This window comes from Poeciliopsis prolifica, unplaced genomic scaffold (genome assembly GCF_027474105.1).
Source record: "Poeciliopsis prolifica strain line A6 unplaced genomic scaffold, Auburn_PproV2 SCAFFOLD118, whole genome shotgun sequence".
Lineage (NCBI taxonomy): Eukaryota > Metazoa > Chordata > Actinopteri > Cyprinodontiformes > Poeciliidae > Poeciliopsis > Poeciliopsis prolifica.
Window position 1 is genome coordinate 186,816 of NW_026562493.1, and position 26,969 is coordinate 213,784.

Here is a 26,969-nt window from a genome sequence, read left to right on the forward strand (position 1 = left end):
TTTGCTCATTATTTTAAACTGACTACTAATTTAAAATTAAGCTAATTATCTAATCCTGAAGTATTCTTTGAAAGAAAAGACAATATTATGGCACATTCTAGGAGATATACGTTTGTTTTTTGGAAGAAACACATGGGATTTCTGGACTGCCTTTGATTGAAACTACAAGACCCACAGAGAGCGGTTAAACCTGGACAGAGATATTCCAAACAATTTGTAAAACTTCCACTCTAGTTATGCTGACAAAAAGATATGACACTTTTTGTCACGTCTTAGGAAGCATAATCACACATTCAGTAAATTGTTGCCTAGTGTTAGCTGCTAACTGGTAACAATGTTGGTGTTAGCTTCCTCTCTAACTGCAGGCTTTTCTTATTACTTTATTACTTTTGTCCCTTTTCTTCTCCTCCAGCTAACCTCAAACCTGCTGAAACAAAAACTAAAGAATTACTAAGCCCTGATGTGTTTAAAGACTTTATTTCCTAATTGCTGTGTGAGCCACTTTTCAAAGTCAGCAGATTCAAAGTTGCCATTAGAGCCTTTCCAGCTAAATCAGCATGAAACATCTTTATTCAGCATTTCTGCAGCGCTCAGCCTGCCTGTTAATGTTTTACCTGGATGCCATTGCAACTCGGTTTGTTTTTTCCCTTCTCAGGTTCTTTACATCGCTGTCCTTTCCCCCATTAATCGGATTGGGAACCTCAGAATCAGAAGTCAACTAATTTCATGCAATTTACAGATGAATTAATGATGAACGGCAAAAAGGGATTTAGGATGAAGAAGCGCTGGTGATAGGAGGCTGCGTGAGGATTAGCTATTGGTGCTGCAGGGCTCCATCAGCGCCTGTTCCACTGTGCTGCCTCCCGTAGTCTGACAGACCGCCGGAGCCGTCTGGCAGACCGCCGGAGCCGTCTGGCAGACCGCCGGAGCCGTCTGACAGACCGCCGGAGCCGTCTGACAGACTGACTGCCTCCACTTCTATACTGGTATTTTCTCAGAGTGATCTCTTTAAAAACTTTCCTTAAAGCCAAAGTCAGCCCAAATTGAACTCCAGGTTGCCAGGTAACCGGCTGCTTGGTCACTTTGAATTCAGAAGAGGAAGAGCTTTGGAGTTAGTCAGAAACACTTTTTCATTTCTCACCTCAGTAATGAAAAGAACTTTTTTGCAAACACTACAGTCATTTTTTTCTGCTATTCCTCCACAATAAGTTTATTACTCCTATTTGGCAGTGCTGCACGAGTAGTTAGAGGGAACCAACACACACACACACACACACACAGTCAGAACTATTTGGAGTTCTAAATGTTGAGACCTACCTAACCAGAGCGCTCCGTCTGTGTCCAGCTGCGTGGCTCGGAGAGGAGACGAGCCCGTCACTGGCGCCTCGTTGCCCACCTGCAGAGAGCCGTCTCGAAGCGCCCTGCAGACCAAAAGAAAGATGGAGGCAGCTTCAGGTCTCATGCATGCATCACCCAGTGAGTGTCTCAACTCTAATTATTAGCGTCCAACTTCCTAAAGATCAATCTGAAATTCATATACAAAAGATCACTATGAGGAAAGAAGAACACAAACACAGAAAGGAAGGAAGGAAGGAAGGACTGGAGTCTTATTTCAGACTGGGATCAAAGTGAAGTTGAAGCCCAGGCGTTTTCTAGGCCGGTACGATGTTTCCTGTTAACGAGAAGCAGCAAATCTATCTCCATCAAATTACTTCCAGTAAAGTGAACATTCACATAGGCTAATGCAGAGTTCTAAATTAGCCTAGCAGCTGATGCTGGAGGAGCTTCACTCATTGAGGCGCCTCCTTTCTGCACACACTCCCCAAATCTGAAGACTGCAAAAATTAAAATTCACTAAAGAAAGTCTCCAGCCGAGAGTAATTAAAAGTGAGGCACAAACAGAAATCTGTGCAGCTATGTGAGCTGCATGCTGCAGAATTTTGCTTCCCAACATTATCTCTAAATGATGCCATCTTTCAGCATCCGCTGTAAATAGGAGGAAAGCCTGGGATGAGATCCGTTTGAAAATGGATGTGAGCGGCCTTTTGAGGATCGATTGTTCTCGCCTTAAATGACAAAAACCAATCTAATTATCCACCCAGAGGTCCGTTTGAGGCGAAGCTGGAAACAAATGTTCTTCTGCGATAAAGCAGAGAACATGCAGAAGGTGCTAAATAGCTCTTTTTCAACCCTCACACTGTTAATTTGTTTCTAATGAACAAATCAATTCAAGTGACATCACTGTGCAAAAAAAGGTGCCGCTCGCTTTTTGAGTTTTTCCACTTGGAGGAAGATTATCCATAATTTGTGTGGGTCAGACTGGGCCTCCATGACAGTGTTGGCTGCCTGGATTAAACATGTCTGTATTAGATGAACTACAGAATGAAATAACAGAAAAAAATAAACTCCACAAGTGCTGCTAAATTATGGTTTTAATAGGACAAAATCTACAAGAGAGTCAGCTGATATGGAAAGAAGAATTATTTTCATTTAATGATAATCTAGAATATTAAACAGAAATAAATGTTTTTATTATATTTCAGTGAATTGTCCTGTTTTAATTCAGAAGTCTGTAACTAATGTCCACATTTAACTTATCTAACAGCCAATATCGACATTATGCAGCGCAGCAAACAATGCCTTCAAAATGGTTTATTCACTTCTCCACATTCAGCTACAAACCTCTAAATATTTATTGGCGTTTAATGTAACCACATAAAGTAGTGCTGTGTAAAATTGCAGGAAAATTATTAGATTTCACTTTACAAATCTGACTTCCATTAAAAAGTGGTTAAAAAAAGAGGAATGTTTAAGAAACCCATAAAGGTTTATTTTAATTTCTGCAATAAAAGAAACAGTGAATATAATAAAAAGTGGCTTTGGTCAGATGAGACCAAAATGAAACTTAACTGAAAATAGAGGAAAGCTGGCCCTGCACTTTAGACTTAATGCAGCAGTGAAACATCACGGTGGCCCTGTCATGATGCGGGAAGGTTTTCCTCAGAAACACCGATTAGAATTAAAGAGATGGTTGGAGCTACAGAGAGGTGGAGCTGATTCAGCAAAGTTACATCCACCTGTTTTATCACGAAAAATATACATAAATAGATTCTACAGTTAACAGAGTGTTTATAAAAATATATTCACAGTTATGCACTTCTTGGTCAATCACTTTACATCCTAATAAAATGCGTTACAAGTGACCCCATACGCTCTGTGAGCAGGTTGGGATGGTTCTATGGGACAAAATGTAGAAAAGACATTGTGGTTCCAACACTTTCTGTGTATGCATACTACAGTTCTGTCTCATGAATCTTGTTCTGCAGAGTGTGCAGACATGTTGGGCTGCAGCAGCGCTTCTCCGTCTGAACCCTGATCACCATGTCTAAGCTGCCACTTCCACACTGCGCCTGTCTGTTGTGTGAAGCTTCAAACGTTGGCGTGACCGGGCATGAAAGCAGCCTTAATCTGAAACTAATCAGTCATCAACTCGGAAATAAGCGGAGGATTCAGGCGAGATATCACACAGTGAGCTGAAACACAAAGACATACGGATTGAGTGTAATCCTCCTTTAACTGAACGAGGAAGAAAGTAAGGGAGAAAGAAAGCTTCTGTTGCTGATTCCATTTTTTCTTACCTGCTGGCTTTGATGCGTATCCAGCGGTTGGTGTCGACACGCACCGATGAGCTCAGCACCACAGCCTTGGAGCCCAGGTCATAGGTCATCTGGACCCGGCCATCCACAATGGCCAGCGCAATGTAGTCGGCGCGCTCCACGCCCTTCCCGCTCCACAGCAGCAGACCCTGCGTGGCCTCGGTCCGCACGCTCAGCTCAAACTTGTTGACCAGCAGAGCCTTTTCACTGGGAGGACACGGACAGCGCATCAGAACCAGACCCAACCCAGACCCACACCAGACCCACACCAGACCCAGCATGTCTTCAGGTAAATGCCAGAAGTTTATCTGGACTCAGTTACTAGCAGCCGCATGAAGATGATTAAAATACCTGAGAATAAATTCATCTTTATTTGCAGCAGCACAACCTTTCAATTATTTGATTGGTTATTTTTGTTTAAACGTGACGGTGCATATTAATGAATGTACAACTTTATAGTTGCAAACTATAGCGGATTTAGCAAAATGCTCATTTTCATCCATCGTCTCATAAAACAAAATCATTCATAAAATTTCATAAAAAAAAAGAAATTCTACAAAAATAAAAACCACAAATAAGAGTCAGAAGAACCCAGATGACATCACTTTGCCACAGCAGGAGTCGTTATGAAGTTGTTTTTCACACGTTCATTCATGATCTGACGTGACCAAAGTCATGAGTTCCCAATAACAAGAAGACTTAAGAAAACCTGTTAATGTTTGTCATGGTAGGACACAACTCATTGATATGCAGCTAATCTCTGCTGGTTGCTATGGAAAGCACAGAGTTCTGAAGGGCTGCTAACATGAATATATTGATGTTCTATACTTGTCTCCTGTGGGAACAGATCGTAATGGTTTACTAATTATGATTATATAAGCACTAATGATCTTTGATTTTAACATCAATTACTTCTCATCTTACTGAATAGATGCTTTTAAATTAAAGGCTGGATTTTAAACTAAATCACTGCTGTAGTGAAATATGTACTTGGAGGTAAGTACACATCACAACCAAGACTGGACACAAATCAGCATTTTTTCTACATGATTTTAATGTATTTGCTGTTAAAATCCCTGAAATTTGGGCTGTGAGTCAAATTCTAACAGCATCTAAAGAAACTAAGACGAAGCTCTGAAGTAGTGTGTTCTGTTTCCCTGTTAGCCTGAGCAACATTACTGAGGCTAAGCTGGGCAGCCATTACATCTCCCGCCTCTTCACCCGCTGCAGCATTGGGAGGGGATGAGCTGATTCCTCTATCCTTAAGAGGCTTCCACCGCCTCAGCAGCGCAGAGGAAGACGAAGCGCCTGGAAGCAGCCGCCGCTGCATACAGAAACACTTAGAGGGAAAATGCAGCCAACGCAATCCTAATGTAAACAGGCGGATTCTCTGCAACTGTTCACTCGTCTGGAACGGATTCTGCTACTTTCAAACGAAGTCTACACAGAAAGACAAGACAGGGTGAGGAGGACGCATACAGCTACCGAGTATGGGAAAAAAAAGCAGAATATTATACAAGACACATGAGGAGAAAAAGCAGCTGGCACACAGAACAGCAAACAAATGAAAGGAGAGGGGAGGGGCGCGCTCCTGAATCAGGGTTCTTCACTATGAAAGCAGTAAAATCTAAAACTATTACAGGCCAGTTCACCTCAGCAGATATTTGCAAAAAGCAAAAAACAAAATCAAGAAATCCATTTTTTCCCTTTACTTGGCAACCGATACACCCCTTATATCCATCTAAAGCTGCTGAGGTAAACAGATTTAAGAGCATCACATTTTCTTTTTTTTTTTTCCTCAAAGGGAGAAAAATAAACGTGAACAAACAAAAATGAAGCCTGGGTGAACCTGACTCCTGGCAAGCCCTCAAAGAGTTTACAAGGCCCAGTAAATCTCTCCGCAGCAGCTTGTCAGTGATAAGGTCAAGGTTATTAAAGGTGCAGAACGTACAATGAATAAAACAAGGCTGGCACTTAGCGCTCTGAATCCCACTGCACTGATTCCTGCTGCGATGCCGCTGCTTTCTGGGCATCATCTGCTGCTCACAGGTCCTCAGAAGGCACCCACACTCTACCACTAGGTGGCAGGAGTGGTCAGAGGAAAAGGAGTGGGCAGAAGCGGCTGAGAAGCTGAACTGGCAAGTTTTGTGCCACACTGTTAGTCCGGAGTTACACTTACAACAGGTGGAGTTTGTCTCATTTTTATTTTATTGCACTGAGCCCGGCAGAACTGGAGGTGAAGGAGCGGACAGGCAGCTGATCAGCATCAGGCCTCTGTTACTGATCACATCATTCACACATGATATGATCAATAACAGCTAACTACAGGGAGAACACTTTATAAATCACTGAACGGTTTAGCACCACAATACATCAAAGATCTGCTGTTGTTGTATCAATCTTCCAGACTCTCAGGTTCTGGTTCTGGTTCTGCTCTGCATCCCCAGAACCAGAACCAAGAGAGGAGAAGCAGCTTTCAGCATCTATGCACCAAAAATTTGGAACAAACTTCCAGAAAACTGTAAAACAGCAGAAACCCTGACTTCCTTTAAATCTCAACTAAACCCACACCTGTTTAGAGTTTTATTTGAAATGTAATATGGAACAATGTATTGTTTATTTCATGATGCATGACTTTGTGTTTTTGTGTTTATGATGTAAAGCACTTTGAAATGCCTTGCTGCTGAAATGTGCTCTACAAATAAAATTTGATTGATACAGAAAATGATGACTTGAATTTTTTTCACTATTTCTGGCGCCCTTGCTAGCATGGCATCCCTATGTGTTGCATGTAATGCATACTCACTTTTCTGCACCACTGGTTACCATAGCATTATATGCTAATTCAGGAAGCACCATATATCGGCGCTAACATCTTTATTGGCCAATTTCAGAAAATGATTTAAAATATTGGTCTAAAATAAATCTGGGGCAATTTAAATGTGGGTTTCTCTGCCTCCTGCTGGTCGTAGTCTGTCCTACATTCTTAAAATTCAAATTTGTGCAGCCAATTATTATTTTTAAAATGTATTGATGTTCCATTTAGTATCATCAGTGCTCTGGTTCAAATGTTTTTGATTAAAGTCCAAAGTTAATCAGACATTCCTGCCTGTGAGGCAGTAGATATATGGGCATGCATATCAGAAGAGGCTGTTTGACATGTTAGCCATATAAAAATGATCATTTGGTGACTTTTTAAATCGAACAGGAGACTTTAGGCCTGTCAAAGGTCAAGGAGGGATTGTCTGGAGAGGAGCTGAGGGATGAAACAAAGGTGGCATACAAGTGAACAGGGCAAAGTTGAAAAGCTTTAAGAGACTCACCTCTGGTCGGATGGGTTCTCCAGAGATTCAGGACTTAAGGGAGCAGGGAGAAAGTCATGCAGAGGAAGCGCAAACAGGGACAAGGAAACAAGGAGGAGGAGGGAGGAAGGAAGGGAGAACACTGTGAGCACAGCGGCTCACAGAGGTCTCCCTTAGAGACCCAGAGCTGCAAAAGCCTAATCTGCTGCACTCCTCCATCGAACGCATGGAGAGTCCAGAACAGCTGCTGTGAGATTACAGGAAGAATCAGCCCCGATAACCCAGACGCTCCTCAATAAATTGGAACAGTCAGAATGGAAGCAATAAGAAATATCCTAGCTTTTCAAGCTTTTTTTTTTAAAGATAAAGTACATTTACATCAGTCAGCGACTGGCTTGAAAGTCAGCGTCCAACTATTGAGCAGTCCCTTTCTATATATATCTATATCTATGTATAGATATAGATATATATGTCTATATCTGTTTAGAGATATATCTATATAAATATATATATGGCGCCGCACACCACAGCGCCACTGCAATTACCTTCTGCTGAGAGATGAAAGCGCTGGGTGAAAAAAATTGTCCGATTGTCAAAGAATGGGGTCAAACAGTATCAGATGAGTCATGTGTGATTCGTCAACCTTGAAATGAGTCCAGCGAATCGACCGTTCAAAGACACAGAAACGGCACCCGAAGGTGATAGTTTGACATTTTGGCCTTTTTACTCTCTACTTAACAGCTGCTGGAAAAAAAAAAGGAATTCATTATCTTTGTAAAATGAAATCCTGCTAAATTGATTGGTTTGCCTTGATCCAGGCCCATTGTGGTTGCTCTTAGCAACTGTAACATCTATTAAACTTTGAGAGCCTGGCTCCTAGGACTACTGTCCCTCTAGCGAAGTGAGATTGAGGCCCAGGCCGCCCACTGTGGAGTGCTCTCCACTGGAGCTCTGCTGTACACAGGCACATAAATCTGTGCTTAACATGTCACAGCCATGCACACTGCCGCTCTGTAATTATTCAAAATTACAATCAGAGATCTGGAAAAAAGAAAGTGATGCAACACAAACTGTGGTGAGGATTGAGTTTTCAGTCGGCCTGATTGGAGCCGATTTCTGCTGCAGCACCTGGTTTACCTGCTGCAGCACCTGGTTTACTTGCTGCAGCACCTGGTTTACTTGCTGCAGCACCTGGTTTACTTGCTGCAGCGCCTGGTTTACCTGCTGCAGTGCCTGGTTTACCTGCTGCAGCGCCTGGTTTACTTGCTGCAGCGCCTGGTTTACCTGCTGCAGCGCCTGGTTTACCTGCTGCAGCGCCTGGTTTACCTGCTGCAGCGCCTGGTTTACTTGCTGCAGCGCCTGGTTTACCTGCTGCAGCACCTGGTTTACTTGCTGCAGCGCCTGGTTTACCTGCTGCAGCGCCTGGTTTACTTGCTGCAGCGCCTGGCTTACCTGCTGCAGCGCCTGGTTTACCTGCTGCAGCGCCTGGTTTACCTGCTGCAGCGCCTGGCTTACCTGCTGCAGCGCCTGGTTTACCTGCTGCAGCGCCTGGTTTACCTGCTGCAGCGCCTGGTTTACCTGCTGCAGCGCCTGGCTTACCTGCTGCAGCGCCTGGTTTACCTGCTGCCCCACCCAGCAGGCAGGTTAAGAAGAGCTTATTTCATTCATTACAATGCTAAGCTAACCATGTAGCTTCTCTCTCTTTAGTGGCTCAGAGGTAAATTAATCATTTCAATGTGCTTTGTAAGGATTATTTGTGCAAAGCTAATTGTGACATGGAAGGCAATAAATATTCAATAAATTAGAGTAAACGTCTGATGGATCTCGTTTGTCAGATTAAAATGAATTTTTAAAATAAGCTTTTAATTAAGTCCACATTTCAGTTTCTAGAAATAGTTTTTCCATTTTTTTTGTAGGCATGTGCATTTAGTATATATTATGTATTGTAAATAATTTCATAGGAATTTTGTTGTGCTGTCTCAATAAATTTCAATTGATGACAAAACTAACAATATTACCATACATTTTATTTTTCCTGTTTTGTCCACTGAATCAATAAATATCAGCAAATAAGAAAACACGATTAAATGCTGTTACAGCAACATAAAGTAATATAAATCATCCTTTTTAAGGGAAGTGGTGTCCTGACCATGCCCATTTAAAAACTGACGAATGTTTTTCAAGGACAATGTTTGTGGTTGTAAAGTCATAACGTTAGCTAAATAAGAGGTAATAAATAGCTTTTTAATCAAAATTTGATCATTAACGTAACAGAACTGCAAATTATAATGATAAAATTCTTAGTTCATTTTGCCTCCAGACATCATTTTGTGTTCAATTATTCTGAAAAATGTGTTTCACTTGGTGATAAGTTCATTTACTGATTCCTCCAGTTAAACTTCTGTCTCACGTGGCAGACCCTCCACACAGCTCCTCCAGACTAGTGGCAGCAGCAACTAGCAAACAGCTGTGTGTGTCTGCTCCTCAATGAAACACTGGTAGAAACGGCTGTAAGCTGCATAATGAGAAACATTGCTATGATGACAGACCAAAGGCAGACTGATGGCAACAGCAGGAGCTTCTGAAAGACACAAAAGCTCCTGCTTCTTAACGTTAAGTCATCATCATTACGATCATTACAATGATGACTTAACGATTTCAAGGCGTTAAGTCAAGTTTCATTGAAGTCATATTTAAACAAAACATATTTATAACAACTGAAGATAACATAGTTACTTCATTGTACTATGAAATGGCTCTATGTGGCTGTAAAGCACACAACACTGTCCCTTCATATCAAAGAATGTTCATAAGTCAGAATGGTCCAGTCAAAGCCTGGACTGAAATACTGTGGAAAGGCTTGAACATTGATGACCACAGAACCTCTCCATCCATTCTGAGTAAACTACAGGTTGTGTTTTGTATCTTTAATCTTTCAGACTCTGCATGTGTACGGAGTCAGTGAAACCTTTTGGACTGGACTGTTTAACAGAATCCGTCTGTAATCCACTAAGTTTTAGGTTCTAACGCCATGAAATCCAGAAGAGTTCAGTCGTTACGAACACTCTGGTCTTTCAAGCGGCCCTCAGTCATCCCCACCTAAAGTACACTGCAATTCATTGCATTTATGAACGAGTTTTAACCATGAATAAATTATTGCACAATCATAATACGGCAATTCATTTCCTCTGGTTGAACACAAAGTTTATCATGCAGACATTCATGCTTCCCTTTGCATTGGAAAAAACAAAAAACTGACTGCAAATGTATTCCAAAATAATTAAATGTGTCAAATTAAAAGATGGAAATGGAGTCTTCATATGAAGATCTGTGAAAGCTGAATGTACTTTCATCTTTTTGTTTGGGTTAACTGAGTAAAATAAAATGAGTTGTTCTGTTAGTTGGGCTTGATCTGAACACCAGACTGAGTCTACTTACTCTGGGATCTCATTGGTCAGTTGGCTTGAAAGGAGAAGACAGTGAGGGACACTCATATGAGACACAGACAGGAAGTGGACATCAGATAGAGGGACAGAGACAGATGCACATCAAGACACAGAGTGACTGACAGACTCCTGGTTTTCACACAGCGCAGTGTTTGTGTAAAGAGCAGCGACCGTACGCCTGCTGTCTCTGTTGCCTCATCACTTCTACACTTTATGCAAACCCAGAGGCGACCAAAACACAGAAACTACATCATCATTTGTGTCTTCAGGTTGTTGTTTGCTTTTGTCTCACAAATCCGTCTCTTTCCTTGAGCTGACAAATCTTCAGACTCCAGTTGGATAACAGAAATTGATCCAATCAGGATAATAAGTGGTGCGTTCCTGTTGTCCGGCGGCAGCGACTGCAGCGCGGGGCGGCGAGCCGGCAGCTCAGGGCGAGGCTGTGATTGCTAAGTGTCTGGCTAATTAGAGAAATCCTGTCAAAGCGAGGCAGGGTCGCCCACAGACACAGAGAGAGCGATTAGCGAGGCTCTTAGTTTCCCTGAAGCCCTACCGCTGATGATCCCATCACACTCACCAGGGGAGGAGACGGATAGACAAGACGGTTATTTGGCTAATAGCTGCTACTGAGGAGATGAAGCTGAAAAAGACGTTCTTCCTCCTCACCTCCTGGTCACGGCGTTGTGGTACTCGATGAAGGTCCGTCCGTCGAAGGCGATGGCCTCCGTCTCTCCGGCCGACTTCTCGTGGATAGCTGGCAACAGACAGAGAAAACACTCAAAAGGCTGAGACCACACCAAATTGACAAAGAGCAAAGAGGTTGGCTGGATTTAATCACCGTGAGAGGGGACAGCGACTGCACGCACAAGGTTAACGCAGATGATGAAAGGGACAGGCAACCCCACTTCCTGTCATGAATATTCAGCTGACACGTTTAATCATTTTCACAGCTGATCTATTACTTTGCCAGCAATGCAGCAATGCAGCGGCCACATAAAAGCGACATCATGTATAATACTGATATTATTTGATAGAAAGATCAGAGGTCTGACTGTTGGAGATGTACCAGGATCCAACTGGCCTAATCCAAGCCCTGCTTATTTAAATGATACTTCAGGGATTTGGAAATGTCTGTCAGTTTGTTCCTACTTTAGACCAACAAACTGCTTTTAACTTCAGGACAAAGACAATCTGGATGAATGTCCAAAAGTTAGTTTCAAATGATGACTTTCTATCTGTGATAAACTTGTTGCCCCCCTTATAACTGACTGGATTAACGCTGGTGCTTCACTGCAGCAGTAGCAGTTTCTCTGTCTGTGTGAAGGAGTTCAGACCAAAATATGAAACATGGTTTATTGCAGCCATTTGGATGTTTTGGAGTGTGAACCCTGACTTTGGGTTGATTTGCTCCAAAACAACAGGGGGTAACATGCCCTATTTATATTTCACATACTTGCAACATTTTAAAAGTTTGCTTATAATTTGCATAACAAGTGGAAGGAAAAATGTGATTTTGAGGTTTACACTATTCTCTGATATAATTCGATTAAATTGTCGTAAATTTTAATCAAACTTTTGAAATGTGCCCCGCCCAAAAAAAGAAGGAAAAAAAACTTCAGTTTGGAGACATTTGACAAAACAAAGCGGAATGTAACTTCATCAGACATTGGCACATGGTCTGTAAAAAGAAGATGCAGCAGAAGCTGCAAACAAGCATCTAAGAAAAATGACTTGCTTTAAGAGTTTTGCTGCGTACTTCATGCTGTCAGTCTGGAACAACTGAAATCATGTGTTGATTCTGCAGGAATGGCAGAAACCTGGTCAAGGTGAATAAAACTAAATCATAAGCATGTGGTTAATAATCATAAATCATAAACATGTGGTTAATAAGAATTGTTCTATCATTTAACATGGATAGAACTTTCTCATAAGGCAGAAACAGCAGTAAATGGATCAGCATGTGTGCTGTTACAAAGACCGCAGCATGATCTCCATCCCGTCATCTGGATTCTGATCTCAGCTGGTCAGCCGGCGAAGATCAGGTGAGACAGAAATGCAGCACAGGAAGCAGCGACTCACCGTTCTGACACGTGTCCCCTGAGAAGCCGCTGGGACAGGAGCAGTCGTAGCCGTCCAGCTCAGGGTGGCAGCGGCCGCCGTTCTGGCAGGGCTCCTGGAAACACGGATGACCGTGGAACATGGCCACGTTACTGGAGTTCAGGGCGTTCTCCTCCCGCAGGATGGGTGTGCTCATCAGCATGATCTGGAGGCAGAAGAACAGCTGGAGGTCAAACTGAAACGGTTCAGGTCTGTCTCACTGCAAGACATGTTTTAATGTCTCACCTCTGAAACACACAACCACTAAAAAGGTTGTGGCAATAATATGTTATGATTGTTCTTACAATCCAAGAGGCAAAGTAAGAAACAAAAGTGAGCAGTAAAGAAGTTTATACCACAGGTTTCAAGTTTCTATCTGCATGACACTATGAACCATTTAACACAAACAGACATCAAGTGTAAGTCAGGTCCCAAGTCCCAGACTTAAGTCTGAGTCTAGTCCTAAATGTCTTGTCCAAGTCAAGTCTCTGTCCTATGCAGCATCAGACTCAAGTCCTTATGACTGGCAGAATTTTTGAATGTAATGTAATGAGCATCAAAACATTCAACAATAAATATGCCGCCTAGTGTTAAATGGACCTAAACTCTGGTTGGAGAACAGAACATGTTAGGCGACCACAACAAACAAACTTGGTTCAGACCTGAACACGGAGAACATTTACTTAAATGTAAAAGTTAACACCAACTCTGATCATTCTATCATAATCTATCACAACTTTCAAAACATGTTCCACTGCAGACTAGCCCAATTTGCATTTAGTTTCATTTAGTTTTGGAGAACAAGGCAGGCTTTTCAGTGGACGAGGCACTGGAAACTTTTTCAATGTTTTGATGCCCTGGGTGATTTCTAGGACAAATATAGGCAGCCTCTCTGCAGGGGGCGCAGGGTTAGCAGGAGGCTAAGCAGCAGATACAGAAAACATGTTTACGGCTGACAGAGGCACACTGAGCAAAACTTGCAGGCAGCTACATACATGGAGAACTAATACAGCACACAATGCAAGGTTTGGCACATACATTGCTTCTTCGAAGAAAAGTATATCTGAGCTTAGAACAACATCTGTTAAAATTTAAATACAAATATGTATTAAATTCTGATCATTCTTTTCATTTCAGCTGGTTCAGTTTCTTGTCTTTATTGCAGCTCATCTGAACTTAACTCACATTAAAAATGATCATCTATTTTTCTTCTATTACTTTAAAAAATGATTTTGTGTTTCTTTTGAATTGAGAGCGTTTATTTAAAGGCCATTGAGTTTATCGGTTGAAGGATCATTAAATTTAATGATTGAACACATCCTAGGTTACAGTGAAGCTGCAGATACCATGTGTTTCAGACAATGCTTTCAAAGCAACCAATAAAACAGCACATCAAAACTCAAATACATGACGTCTTCCACATAATTAACAATTCCCTTGAGGCAAAGCACCACAAATGTTGCATTTTGTTTCTGATTGTCTCAAAACTGTGGTGGAGGGAAAGTTTGGCAACAAGAACTCCTGACAAGTTCCTGCAAACATTTCCATCCAGCCCTTTGTTTTTTGATAGAGTTATTCTGGGAGCTCAGAGATGAGCTGTTTGCTAGAAAAAACTGGAAATTTGTCAGGGAAAGATCTGAGAGCAACAAAATGGAAGGACTTCAAAATATTCTAAAATTAACACTAGCTAATCGGAATAAGCAGAGCCACTTCTCATCACAGTGAGAACTTCTGATAGTAAAACAGCTAAAATCAGAGAGCTGTGGTCTGACAGCGGAAACCTTCTGGTCTGACTCCACTGCGGTTCACTGCCAACCTCAGGAGTCACTGCGGTTAACTGTGGTTCACTCCAGTTCACTGCAGTTCACTGCGGTTCACTGGAGTTCACTGCAGTTCACTGAGTTCACTGCAGTTCACTGCAGTTCACTGCGGTTAACTGCGGTTCACTCCAGTTCACTGGGGTTCACTGAGTTCACTGCGGTTCACTGCGGTTCACTGCAGTTCACTGCGGTTCACTGCAGTTCACTGCGGTTCACTGGAGTCACATTGAGCAGCAGATTGTAAAACCTTTCTTATTTTACCTTCTGGATGGTTCCCTTGAATCCCTGCGTGAGTGCAGCAACTCTTGCTAGTTTGCTGTAATCGGGAGCGCCACCGACGAACAGCGACTCTTTCAGGTTGAGGTCTGTGTGCTTGTTCTGTTGAAAACAGATGGGACACAACGAAGGATTCAGAAAGTGAGACAGAGTTGACAGAGAAGATTCATTTCCATTTGAATCACTTCCATACCCAGTCAGGAGTGACTGTTGGTATTTCCAGAAAAAGACTTGAATGCTGTGATATGTGGTGGAAACCCAGGGAAAACGGTGAAAAGTTTTCGCACAACCTGAATTTCTTTCAGAAATATTGTCAGATTATAAACACTTCAGAGTAATTTACTGGAATTTCATCAGTAACACAGGGTTGCATGTAGTTGAGTAGTGAAGGTAAAATGATACATGATTTGGTAAAAACTGGAAAATAATCAACCATTTGAAGAACTGCTGAAGAGTTCCCACACCACCACGTTTAGGAGTGAGACAACTCAAAATGTTCTGTATGTAAAATGAAAATGTTCAGAGCATCTTCTTGACTGATAGCTGGCTCTCCTACCTGCAGCGCATGTCTCTGCAGCTGCTCCAGAGTCACTATGCTCTGACTGTTCCTCTGTTTCTCTTAGGTTATACTCATACAGCAGGTCTTTATGCTCAATTCCAATTATTTTTGGAGGTTTTGCGACCGCAGTTCGATCTGATCCATTGGCTAAGTGGCTCAGAGCAACCTGCATGTCCAGAGGAGCGCTGACGTCACACTGCAGCGCTCTGCGTATGGCCTCTCAATCTATGGAGCCATTTTTAAGTTTATTCTAAAGTTTTTCAACATCACAAGCCGAAGGAAGCTGGTGAAGGACAGCTAACAGTGAAGGCCTTTTGTGGAGCATCAGTTTGGATGATGCTCTGTAGTGACAAAGACATCCTTCATAAGTTCATGATCATAATGTTCAGCCATTGTTTATGTCTGAATTTAACACATTTGGCTTCAGAATTATGCATGTCTTTCATCAATGATGCAAAACCGGATACATTGTTCAGACTTTGAAAACAGTTGCATATCTATCTGATATCTATATCTGAATCTATCTGATTCAGTAAAACCTGCAGAAGTGGAACATATCGGATCTTTTTGGGGTGATAAGATCAGAAGAAGCCACATATACAGTAGGTCACAACTGTATCATAATTATGAATTATTTTGTGTGGGTTTATCACATAAAATCTCAATAAAATGCACAAAAGTTGATGGCTGCAATGTAAGAGAATTATTGTCAGGAGGGTATGTATGCTTGTCTAAGGCCTCCGTGGCTCCATAGCCAAGGAGGTAAAGATACTAAATCAGCAGGGACTCTGACGCCACTTTCATGCCTTCCACTGATCCTGCAACACTTCACACCAAATAAGTGACTTTTAAGTGATCAATTATCCTCTATGAGCCAGAAAATGGACAACAAAAGAAAATTAAGAGCAGGCTGCTCTTGTGATAGGGATAGGTCTTTGCAGACCTCGCTAATGAATAGCTGATGAGAAGCGCCGACCTTTCCAACAGTGAAGTCAAATTAATTGCCATTCATCTGGGTGTCATGGCCAAGAAATCTGATTCTTTCATTCAGAGATTTGGGGCCGGCGATTCAGATTGGACAGAAGGTGATGTTGATGGGTCAGTAATGTTTTTTGTCTATTTTGTATAGTGGTAACTGCCAGAAAGGGTAAGACAGAGATAATGACTTGGAGGTAGGGGAACAGAGGACGATGGAAAAGGACAAAAACCAAGGAAGCTGGTTTTATTCAGGCAGCAATTCAGAGTGCAGGAGACAGCGAGTCCTGGCCGCGTCCAAACACCTGGAGCTGGCTGCAGCAGAGCGGGGTGGAAACTCTGAACCCTGGCAGGAGCAGATGGATTCTCGTCCATTTGTTCAGATTTTGCCAAAAGTTCCCACGACATGTTGGCCATACTTGGTCAGCTCAGGCAGAGTGTCTGATTGTGCCGACTCTCCCCCACTCCATCCACACATACCAGTGTCTTTACTGGAATCTACTGTCATGGAGCAACACAGGGTGGGGTTAGGACAATAATCGTTCAAAATGAAATAAGTAGTTTTTGATTTATTTGATTTCAGCCCTCTTCTCTCTCTCTCGCAGCTTTTTACACCTGAAATTTAAACCCATTGTGTTTTGAGCTGTTTTCGTCTTTAGAGTCCTGCTGGAAGTTGAACCTCCACGCAAAGTTTTTTTGTCTTTTCAGCCACGCGCAGCTTTTTTTCCAGAATTACCTTGCATTCAGTTCCATCTTCTCATCAACTATGGTAAACTGTGAGGTACACATGTGACTGTTACCATGTTAACTGAGTCTTCCAGCTGAGTGGCGGCTCTCTGCTGCTCCTCCAGAACCACCAAGGACGTGGTTTGCAGTTCTGTTTCCAGATGATAGATTGAACATGCGAAGGTGATCCAAGCCTTGGATGTTTTATAATCTAATTCTACTTCAACCAGGCGATCTGCAGGTCTCAGAAAGTCACATTTAAGACTTCTTAAAACCTTTTTAATGCAAAAGGTCAAATAATACTACTGACATAGGTTCTGGTTCTTGGATTCTGCTGTTTTACAGTTAAGAATAGAAAGTAAAACATCTTTGAGTCTTGTTTGTGGCTCTTGGCATTCAAGACATTTTATTTAAATGATTTAAGGTTTTGTTCTTCTCACACTGCAAACAGCCTTAACATACATGGAGATCAGAAGGTTTTTTTGCACATCGGCCACCACCAACAGAAGTGAGGCAGCGGCAAAAACAAATGCAGATAAATTTACACTTACCCCTGGCAGACACAAAACAGCTAGATAGCTAGCTATGCAGCAGGGGTCTTTCAGCAGCTAGTAACCAGTTGCCTGACCTGCATCAACTCACTGCAGATGTCTGGGCATGACTCAAAACTTTGGCCATTCAGAGAAGTCTCTTGAGAAAACAAAGTTCACATACAAGAATATGTATGTGAACAAAATTTAAGACTTGTGATAAACATAATTTTTATTTTAACACAGGAAAATCTATTAAGGGGGTCTGAATATAAATGTGAACCCTTAAAGTCAAACTGGGTCTAATTTTCCTTAAGTTTCACACTTAAATAGTGCTTAATATTAGTCCATCAAATCCTTCTAAATTACATTGTCTTTTGTGATTGTTACATAACAATGATCAAGGTCAAGGGTCATTAATGGCTTGCAATTACTCTACCTGCTGCTGTGATTTTCAATAACCTTTCTAAAACTCTAAAGTTTGTATGATTTACAGCCATACTTTGGGGAAAAGGGCAGCTTGTGTTCAGAGAAAAAACCAAGGAAGCTGGTTTTCTAAAAATGGGGACAATTTACACGTGCTGAACAGGGATACGTTTGGCATGGCTCTTTGGATGATGCAGCGTGAGTTTGGGTGCGTGTTGTTGGTGTGTATTGTTGGTGTGTATTGTTGGTGTGTATTGTTGGTGTGTATTGTTGGTGTGTATTGTTGGTGTGTATTGTTGGTGTGTATTGTTTGTGTGTATTGTTTGGTGTGTATTGTTTGGTGTGTGTTGTTTGGTGTGTGTTGTTGGGGTGTGTATTGTTGGTGTGTGTATTGTTTGGTGTGTATTGTTTGGTGTGTGTTGTTTGGTGTGTGTATTGTTTGGTGTGTATTGTTTGGTGTGTATTGTTTGGTGTGTATTGTTTGGTGTGTGTATTGTTTGGTGTGTATTGTTGGTGTGTATTGTTTGGTGTGTATTGTTTGGTGTGTATTGTTGGTGTGTATTGTTGGTGTGTATTGTTTGTGTGTATTGTTTGGTGTGTATTGTTTGGTGTGTATTGTTTGGTGTGTGTTGTTGGGGTGTGTATTGTTGGTGTGTGTATTGTTTGGTGTGTGTTGTTTGGTGTGTGTATTGTTTGGTGTGTATTGTTTGGTGTGTATTGTTTGGTGTGTATTGTTTGGTGTGTATTGTTTGGTGTGTATTGTTTGGTGTGTATTGTTGTTGTGTGTATTGTTTGGTGTGTGTATTGTTTGGTGTGTATTGTTTGGTGTGTATTGTTTGGTGTGTATTGTTGTTGTGTGTATTGTTTGATGTGTATTGTTTGGTGTGTGTATTGTTGGTGTGTGTATTGTTTGGTGTGTGTATTGTTGGTGTGTGTATTGTTGGTGTGTGTATTGTTGGCGTGTGTGTTGTTGGTGTGTGTGTTGTTGGTGTGTGTATTGTTGGCGTGTGTATTGTTGGTGTGTGTGTTGTTGGTGTGTGTGTTGTTGGTGTGTGTATTGTTTGGTGTGTGTGTATTGTTTGGTGTGTGTATTGTTGGTGTGTGTATTGTTTGGTGTGTGTATTGTTTGGTGTGTGTATTGTTGGTGTGTGTGTTGTTGGTGTGTGTGTTGTTGGTGTGTGTATTGTTTGGTGTGTATTGTTTGGTGTGTATTGTTTGGTGTGTATTGTTGTTGTGTGTATTGTTTGATGTGTATTGTTTGGTGTGTGTATTGTTGGTGTGTGTATTGTTTGGTGTGTGTATTGTTGGTGTGTGTATTGTTGGTGTGTGTATTGTTGGTGTGTGTGTTGTTGGTGTGTGTGTTGTTGGTGTGTGTATTGTTGGTGTGTGTATTGTTGGTGTGTGTGTTGTTGGTGTGTGTGTTGTTGGTGTGTGTATTGTTTGGTGTGTGTATTGTTTGGTGTGTGTATTGTTGGTGTGTGTATTGTTTGGTGTGTGTATTGTTTGGTGTGTATTGTTTGGTGTGTATTGTTTGGTGTGTATTGTTGGTGTGTGTATTGTTTGGTGTGTATTGTTTGGTGTGTGTTGTTTTGGTGTGTGTATTGTTTGTGTATTGTTTGGTGTGTGTATTGTTTGGTGTGTATTGTTTGGTGTGTATTGTTGTTGTGTGTATTGTTGTTGTGTGTATTGTTTGGTGTGTGTATTGTTTGGTGTGTATTGTTTGGTGTGTGTATTGTTTGGTGTGTATTGTTGTTGTGTGTATTGTTTGATGTGTATTGTTTGGTGTGTGTATTGTTGGTGTGTGTATTGTTTGGTGTGTGTATTGTTGGTGTGTGTATTGTTTGGTGTGTGTATTGTTGGTGTGTATTGTTTGGTGTGTGTATTGTTTGGTGTGTATTGTTGGTGTGTGTATTGTTGGTGTGTGTATTGTTTGGTGTGTGTATTGTTGGTGTGTGTATTGTTTGGTGTGTATTGTTTGGTGTGTATTGTTTGGTGTGTATTGTTTGGTGTGTATTGTTTGGTGTGTATTGTTGGTGTGTGTATTGTTTGGTGTGTGTGTTGTTGGTGTGTGTATTGTTGGTGTGTGTATTGTTGGTGTGTGTGTTGTTGGTGTGTGTGTTGTTGGTGTGTGTATTGTTTGGTGTGTGTATTGTTTGGTGTGTGTATTGTTGGTGTGTGTATTGTTTGGTGTGTGTATTGTTTGGTGTGTATTGTTTGGTGTGTATTGTTGGTGTGTGTATTGTTTGGTGTGTATTGTTTGGTGTGTGTATTGTTGGTGTGTGTATTGTTGGTGTGTGTATTGTTTGGTGTGTATTGTTTGGTGTGTGTATTGTTTGGTGTGTATTGTTGGTGTGTGTATTGTTTGGTGTGTATTGTTTGGTATGTGTATTGTTTGGTGTGTATTGTTGGTGTGTGTATTGTTTGGTGTGTATTGTTTGGTATGTGTATTGTTTGGTGTGTATTGTTGGTGTGTGTATTGTTTGGTGTGTATTGTTTGGTGTGTATTGTTGGTGTGTGTATTGTTGGTGTGTGTATTGTTTGGTGTGTATTGTTGGTGTGTATTGTTTGGTGTGTATTGTTTGATATGTGTATTGTTTGGTGTGTGTTGTTTGGGTGTGTATTGTTTGGTGTGTATTGTTTGGTGTGTATTGTTTGGTGTGTGTATTGTTTGGTGTGTATTGTTGGTGTGTGTATTGTTTGGTGTGTATTGTTTGGTGTGTATTGTTTGGTGTGTATTGTTGGTGTGTGTATTGTTTGGTGTGTATTGTTTGATATGTGTATTGTTTGGTGTGTGTTGTTTGGGTGTGTATTGTTGGTGTGTATTGTTTGGTGTGTGTTGTTTGGGTGTGTATTGTTTGATATGTGTATTGTTTGGTGTGTGTTGTTTGGGTGTGTATTGTTTGGTGTTTATTGTTGGCGTGTGTTTTTGGGGTGCGTGTTGCAGTGTGTGTTGGTTTGTGCGGGTCAAAGCTGACTCAATGTTCTGTCACTACAGAGGATTGTTCCTGCGTCCAACAGAAGGAAGAACAGATGACAACCCAATGGGCGGGTTTGCCTTAGCACTTCACCGTCCGTATACATCCTCCTTGTTCTCGCCGTTTCCACAGCCACGCAGTGTGCTATGATCCCCCCTGCCCACGCCGTGCTAATGAAGATGTCTCTTTGTTGCTTTTAAACAATAGCCATCGTGAGGATGACTGCCTCTCTTTCTCGCTCTCTGCCACCCGCCTTCCCGCCCCCGCAGCAGATGGACCGAGGTGAACGCCAAACCGTGCTTTTCAAGAGCATCTCCTCTCTGCTGCCATGTGTCATGTACGACTTCTGAAACAGTAAAGTTTTCACTCAGAAGTGGTAGTTTCAAAGTTTGCAGACATTTTTGTATTGGATTTTTTTATTGTAGGGAATGGAGGGTGAGAGGACGAGTGAGCGGCTGAAATGAACAGGGGGATAAGGTGTGACTGGGATTTGTCTCATTACCTTGCGTGATTTCTGACATCCAGAGAGCATATCATAGAGAAAGAAGAAAATAAGGAAGAAGAGCGTTATTGGAAGGAAAGACTACTATGTGTTTGTGCTCACAGAGGCATGCAGAGTAGAGAAACATTCACTATCACCTCACAAGCATCTACCCGGGCATCCAAATATAGCACAGCAAACCAACATAAAGACAACAAAACATGAGGAAGTCAGACTGCAACAGGGGTGTCCAATGTGCTTCTCAGGGGCCATTTGTGGCCATTCAAATGATTTTGACAAAATCACAATAAACCAAATTTTTCATTTTTAATTTAATGAATTTTGTTGCTGCTTTGAACACCACTGTTTTAACAGATATACAATAAAGCAGTAGTGTAAATAAGAAGCTGTCTCGAGTGGCCATGCATAAGGAAAAGATGAAAAGAATAAATGAAAAAAACTTCATGGATGAATGACTACAAATAGTGTCTCTTAAGCCCGCCTCATTCACTGACTGCTGCCATTAAGTAAGAGGAGTAGATTTAGATTTCTCCTCTCCGTACCTTTTGAAAGTTTGGGTTTCATTACTGCGGCAGCCTGGGCGCTCTTTGATATGATTATTACTCCCAGAAAAGAAGAAATACATCATGTGTGTTTTCTCTGCAGCTCTCAGCCCATGTAGCAGAGAATCCATCCATAGGTTCTCAGCTCATCCCAGGTGTCTCCTGTTTCCCCTTCAAGCACACATCTTTGCTTCCCTTACTCTTTTCTTTTAATAAGCTTTTCTGCCCATGTAGCTGGAGTAAAACACGATTACCACGCTGATTTTTGGAGGAGAAACAGAGGAGGGAAAAAAAGAATCTTATAAAGTGTAGAAGACTACAGAGCTGACATAGAGCGTGTTCCTAATCACAATCTGCACTCTTTGATGTAACTGGAAGACTTAGAGACTTATCCAGCGATTAGATCACCTTTATTTAGAGGCTGCTTTCTGTTTATTGGTTGAGGCAATGAGCTCAGAAATTTCATTATGCCCCTGTTGCTGCTGATATCTCTCCTTTATCTGCCTCCTCTTCCCCAAATGCCACTGCAAAGGCACAATTTGATCAAATTGACTGTAAACCAGCAGTAAATGTAGCTCTGGGTTTTATCTGTTGGAGACGAGCGAGCTAAGCAGGCAGAGAGGTAAAGCTCTCAGATCTGAGTCAGCCGAACACTTAGGCCTTTCCTTCGCTCAGACAAACGGAGATAGTTTCAGCTGATCAGAAACTCAAACTTGTTCAGATGGTAGTGCTCAACGCGTTGCACTAACAACAGTATTCTGTTTGTGTGAATGAAACGATCAATCATGATGAATCGATTATTGAAATGATTGCCAACTAACTTGGTGATCAATTAATTGTTAACTTTAGCATAGAGACTCAGATAAAACACTCAAAGAGGTAGTTAAACCAAAACTATAACAAAAATCGATACATTTCACATTTAAGATGGAAAAACCAACATGTTTTACCCAGAATCCCTCAGGTGGCTTAATTCAAGTTGTATTAAAATATTTCCTAATAAGCAGCTCTTGTGATCCAATTATGAATCATTTAATCCAGAGAATAATCAGCACATTAGCCATTATCTATGTTGATATTGAATCTAGCCGAAAGTGGAGTACTTTTCACATGTTAGAAAGATTTTTTAATCAGAAATGCATCGTTTGCAACAAATGATCAATTATACACTAAAGGAAAACTGTTACTGCAATATAGGCAAAAATGTTTATTAGTTACAAAAGGAATTGGATTGTTTGTTTACTGGTATCCTTTATTGTTTTTCTAAAATTGTATAAAATCAGCTTAAGGGGTTAAAGAATCAGATTTTTTTTGCCTGATTAATCATCAGAATAATCTTTAAAATAATTGATTACTAGAATCATGTGTAATTCTATAGTGGATGATGAAAGCTAAAAGTTTGATGTTTTCAATTCAAATGACATCATAAATGTAACAAACTATTTAAACTTCCTCAAACGCTGAGACATGTCTGCTTTTCATTTCTGCTGCAGTCACTACGGTACGCTCTGGTCTGGCATTGCAGTCCATTTGTTGAGATATGTGACATATCTGGGCATATTAATGTTGCTCTGATGTCACTATGGATTAAGAAAAATCAAAAGTCGAACTGCCTTGCTGAGAGTGAATGCAGAGAATGAAACATCCAACACCTTTTAAATTCTGAGTCCAAGCAGTCCTTTGTAACTAGAATATTGTACATATTGATATGTTAGCTGCTAGGAAATGGCATTGTGCCTAAGAGCAGCACTGCAAATTAAAAACAGAAGCAGCAAAAAGCCAAGAATGCGGCACTGATGGATTGAAGCACACAGATGAGTATGCATGGCAGAAGCATGGCTAACCACATGTCCAATGGTCCTGCATGCTGATTGGCTGCTCAGTTAGCTTGCAGTTTCTTACCGGTGACTCTCCTGAAGTTGCTTTCTCGTTCAACCGGATCTCGCCTTTGCGGAGGGAGCGCTCCAGCTTGATGGTGTTCCACACCTTCAGCTGCATCTGGTCCCTACTCCTGAACGACACAAAGACACACACTGGACGTCAGAAAGCAGCCTTCTTATAACCTAAACATTGACGTGCTGCAGATGTTTTTCTGTTGACGTGACAGGACCTGATAATAGCCGGTCCCTTTCCCAGATCGTAGCGAAACTCTAAGTAGCCATTGCTCAGGGACAGAGAGACGAAGTCTCCCTTTCCATCAGACTTCTGTCCGTTGTAGAAGATCAGACCGTTGGAGTCATTGGCCATGAGAACCAGCATCATGCTGAACTTTTGACTACATGTAAGGAACAGACACATCCATGTTATCACACCCTGTAGAGCTACCAAGAAGCTGCAGCCTAAGCAAGGTTAGTCGTGTAATCTTCATTATGAATTCAGCTCAGTCTTAAAGAAGCATGAGCTCCTTCTCTGCCCCAGGCACAGAGCTGTTGGAACTATAAAAACTACACCATGTTCGGTGTTATCCGTAATATTCATCTAACGCCGTGCAGATTTCACACTGAGACATGGGACTTACCGGAGATCATGCCCGTAGAGATGAAGCCCCTTGAGCTCCAGGTATGAGTCTCCGCTGAACAGAGGCATGTAAACGCCGCTACGCTCAGCCACTGCAAAACAAATACACGCACAATCAAACCTACGACCTGCTCTCCTTCTGTTGGCGGCAGAATTAAAATTCGGGGACAGTCGGCACATCTTTGAGGGAAACCTGTCAGAGATGGATGTGTGTGTGCGACGAGCCCCTGGGATTAAGACTTTCTCTCTACAGAGATAAAAAAAAGACAAGAAAACAAAAATCCAGAAATACTCATGTGAGAGCGATTACACAGCATGCCACTGGATGACAAAGAGCTCCGCAGACATGGAGAGTTTAACACACATCTGGGACCTTGGGAAATAATGGAGCTATTGTGTTCTGGCAGGGCTTTTTGCAAATTCATGTCTTTGCGACGTGCCTCCGCCTGGCTGTCTGGACTCATTAAGACAGGCATCGAGCCATCTTCTGACAAGTGGCCTGACATTAAAAATCATTCACGTGTCACCCGAAGGCAGAGGGAAGTGTTTAAAAAAACACCGTCTTTCAGCGCCACAGCATTTCCTAAACACTCACAGAAACACGCAGACACCTTTGCAGCTGGTAAGGCAGCTTTTATTTGTAATTGGCTGGGATTAGCAGAGTTGAGTCAGACTGGAGGAGGAAAACTGAGATGAGAAAGCTAATTAGCTATTGTGCAGAAGACTGCTAATTACAATGGCACCAACCATGGAAATGAGGGGCAAAAATAGGAACAAACTAAATTCTTTGCTAAACTAAACTCCACTGGAGCAAGAAAAGAGACTCACAATTTACTTTCTCAAGCAGTGTGTGTGCGTTTTTTTTTCTCCTCTTCACCCATTTACTCAGTCCGATACAAGGATCAATAAGACACAAGAGCTCAGTCAGTATTAGGAAAACACACATCGGCTCAGAGCAGAAGAAAAAGAAGAAGAAAAAAGTTGGATAAGCAGAAGTTTTTCTATGCAACCTTTTTCTAAAATGTCAGATTAATGAGCAAAACGAACCTGTTTCACTGAGGTCAATGTTTATGCTCGACTTCAGTAAAGGGTTATATCCTTAGTAATTGCAGCAAAGCCATCAAAACCCAATAAACCAAGAGAGGCCATAACAAAGAACCAAAGCTCAAATTCTTACCTCTTGAAGTCCAATGGGGTATTTTTATCCACTTACTAAATGTTCACTGACAATAAAAACACATCTGGGCAATGAAGCATAGATTCCCACTGGTGGATTTCTCTGACATTAGGAACCAACATGGCAGACAGAGCTGATCCAAGATGGATGGTGAAGCTGCAGCTTCTGCTGACTTTCATCAGCTTGAGACACTTTAAGAGGAACAAAGCATTTCTCTCTCTCTTTCTCAAGTGTCTTACAGCCTATCAAACTATCAACTTCTCAAAGTCCTACATGATGTCTGAAGCAGCATCTGAAGCAGCATCTGATGCAGCATCTGAAGCAGCATCTGATGCAGCATCTGAAGCAGCATCTGAAGCAGCATGTGATGCAGAATCTGAAGCAGCATGTGAAGCAGCATGTGATGCAGCATCTGAAGCAGCATCTGATGCAGCATCTGAAGCAGCATCTGATGCAGCATTTGATGCAGCATCTGATGCAGCATCTGAAGCAGCATGTGATGCAGCATCTGAAGCAGCATTTGATGCAGCATCTGAAGCAGCATGTGATGCAGCATCTGAAGCAGCATCTGAAGCAACATCTGATGCAGCATCTGAAGCAGCATCTGATGCAGCATCTGAAGCAGCATGTGATGCAGCATCTGAAGCAGGATCTGATGCAGCATCTGAAGCAGCATCTGAAGCAGCATCTGATGCAGCATCTGAAGCAGCATGTGATGCAGCATCTGATGCAGCATCTGAAGCAGCATGTGATGCAGCATGTGATGCAGCATCTGAAGCAGCATCTGAAGCAGCATCTGATGCAGCATCTGAAGCAGCATCTGAAGCAGCATCTGATGCAGCATCTGAAGCAGCATGTGATGCAGCATCTGATGCAGCATCTGAAGCAGCATCTGTTGCAGCATCTGAAGCAGCATGTGATGCAGCATCTGAAGCAGCAACTGATGCAGCATCTGAAGCAGCATCTGAAGCAGCATCTGAAGCAGCATGTGATGCAGCATCTGAAGCAGCATCTGATGCAGCATCTGAAGCAGCATCTGAAGCAGCATCTGAAGCAGCATGTGATGCAGCATCTGATGCAGCATCTGAAGCAGCATGTGATGCAGCATGTGATGCAGCATCTGAAGCAGCATCTGATGCAGCATCTGAAGCAGCATCTGAAGCAGCATGTGATGCAGCATGTGATGCAGCATCTGAAGCAGCATCTGAAGCAGCATCTGATGCAGCATCTGAAGCAGCATGTGATGCAGCATCTGAAGCAGCATGTGATGCAGCATCTGAAGCAGCATCTGATGCAGCATCTGAAGCAGCATCTGAAGCAGCATGTGATGCAGCATCTGAAGCAGCATGTGATGCAGCATCTGAAGCAGCATCTGATGCAGCATCTGAAGCAGCATGTGATGCAGCATCTGATGCAGCATCTGAAGCAGCATCTGTTGCAGCA

At 41.9% G+C, this 26,969-nt stretch overlaps 1 protein-coding gene across 9 annotated transcripts in view; it reads right to left on the reverse strand.

The window, feature by feature from the left end:
- The window catches only part of agrn (agrin), a 386,496-nt gene that overhangs the window by 8,233 nt on the left and 351,294 nt on the right, over window positions 1–26,969 (reverse strand). For 3 of the 9 annotated variants that reach the window (XM_055024310.1, XM_055024314.1, XM_055024308.1), the window contains 11 exons: window positions 24,351–24,441; window positions 23,943–24,107; window positions 23,735–23,843; window positions 21,291–21,302; window positions 14,583–14,699; window positions 12,484–12,667; window positions 11,071–11,158; window positions 10,397–10,420; window positions 6,980–7,012; window positions 3,639–3,863; window positions 1,318–1,421 (listed from right to left, as the gene is read on the reverse strand). In XM_055024310.1, coding sequence (XP_054880285.1) covers window positions 1,318–1,421; window positions 3,639–3,863; window positions 6,980–7,012; window positions 10,397–10,420; window positions 11,071–11,158; window positions 12,484–12,667; window positions 14,583–14,699; window positions 21,291–21,302; window positions 23,735–23,843; window positions 23,943–24,107; window positions 24,351–24,441 — 1,152 coding nt within the window. The remainder of the gene's footprint in view (window positions 1–1,317; window positions 1,422–3,638; window positions 3,864–6,979; window positions 7,013–10,396; window positions 10,421–11,070; window positions 11,159–12,483; window positions 12,668–14,582; window positions 14,700–21,290; window positions 21,303–23,734; window positions 23,844–23,942; window positions 24,108–24,350; window positions 24,442–26,969) is intronic. The other 6 variants (XM_055024315.1, XM_055024313.1, XM_055024316.1 and 3 more) reach the window with 4 other exon arrangements.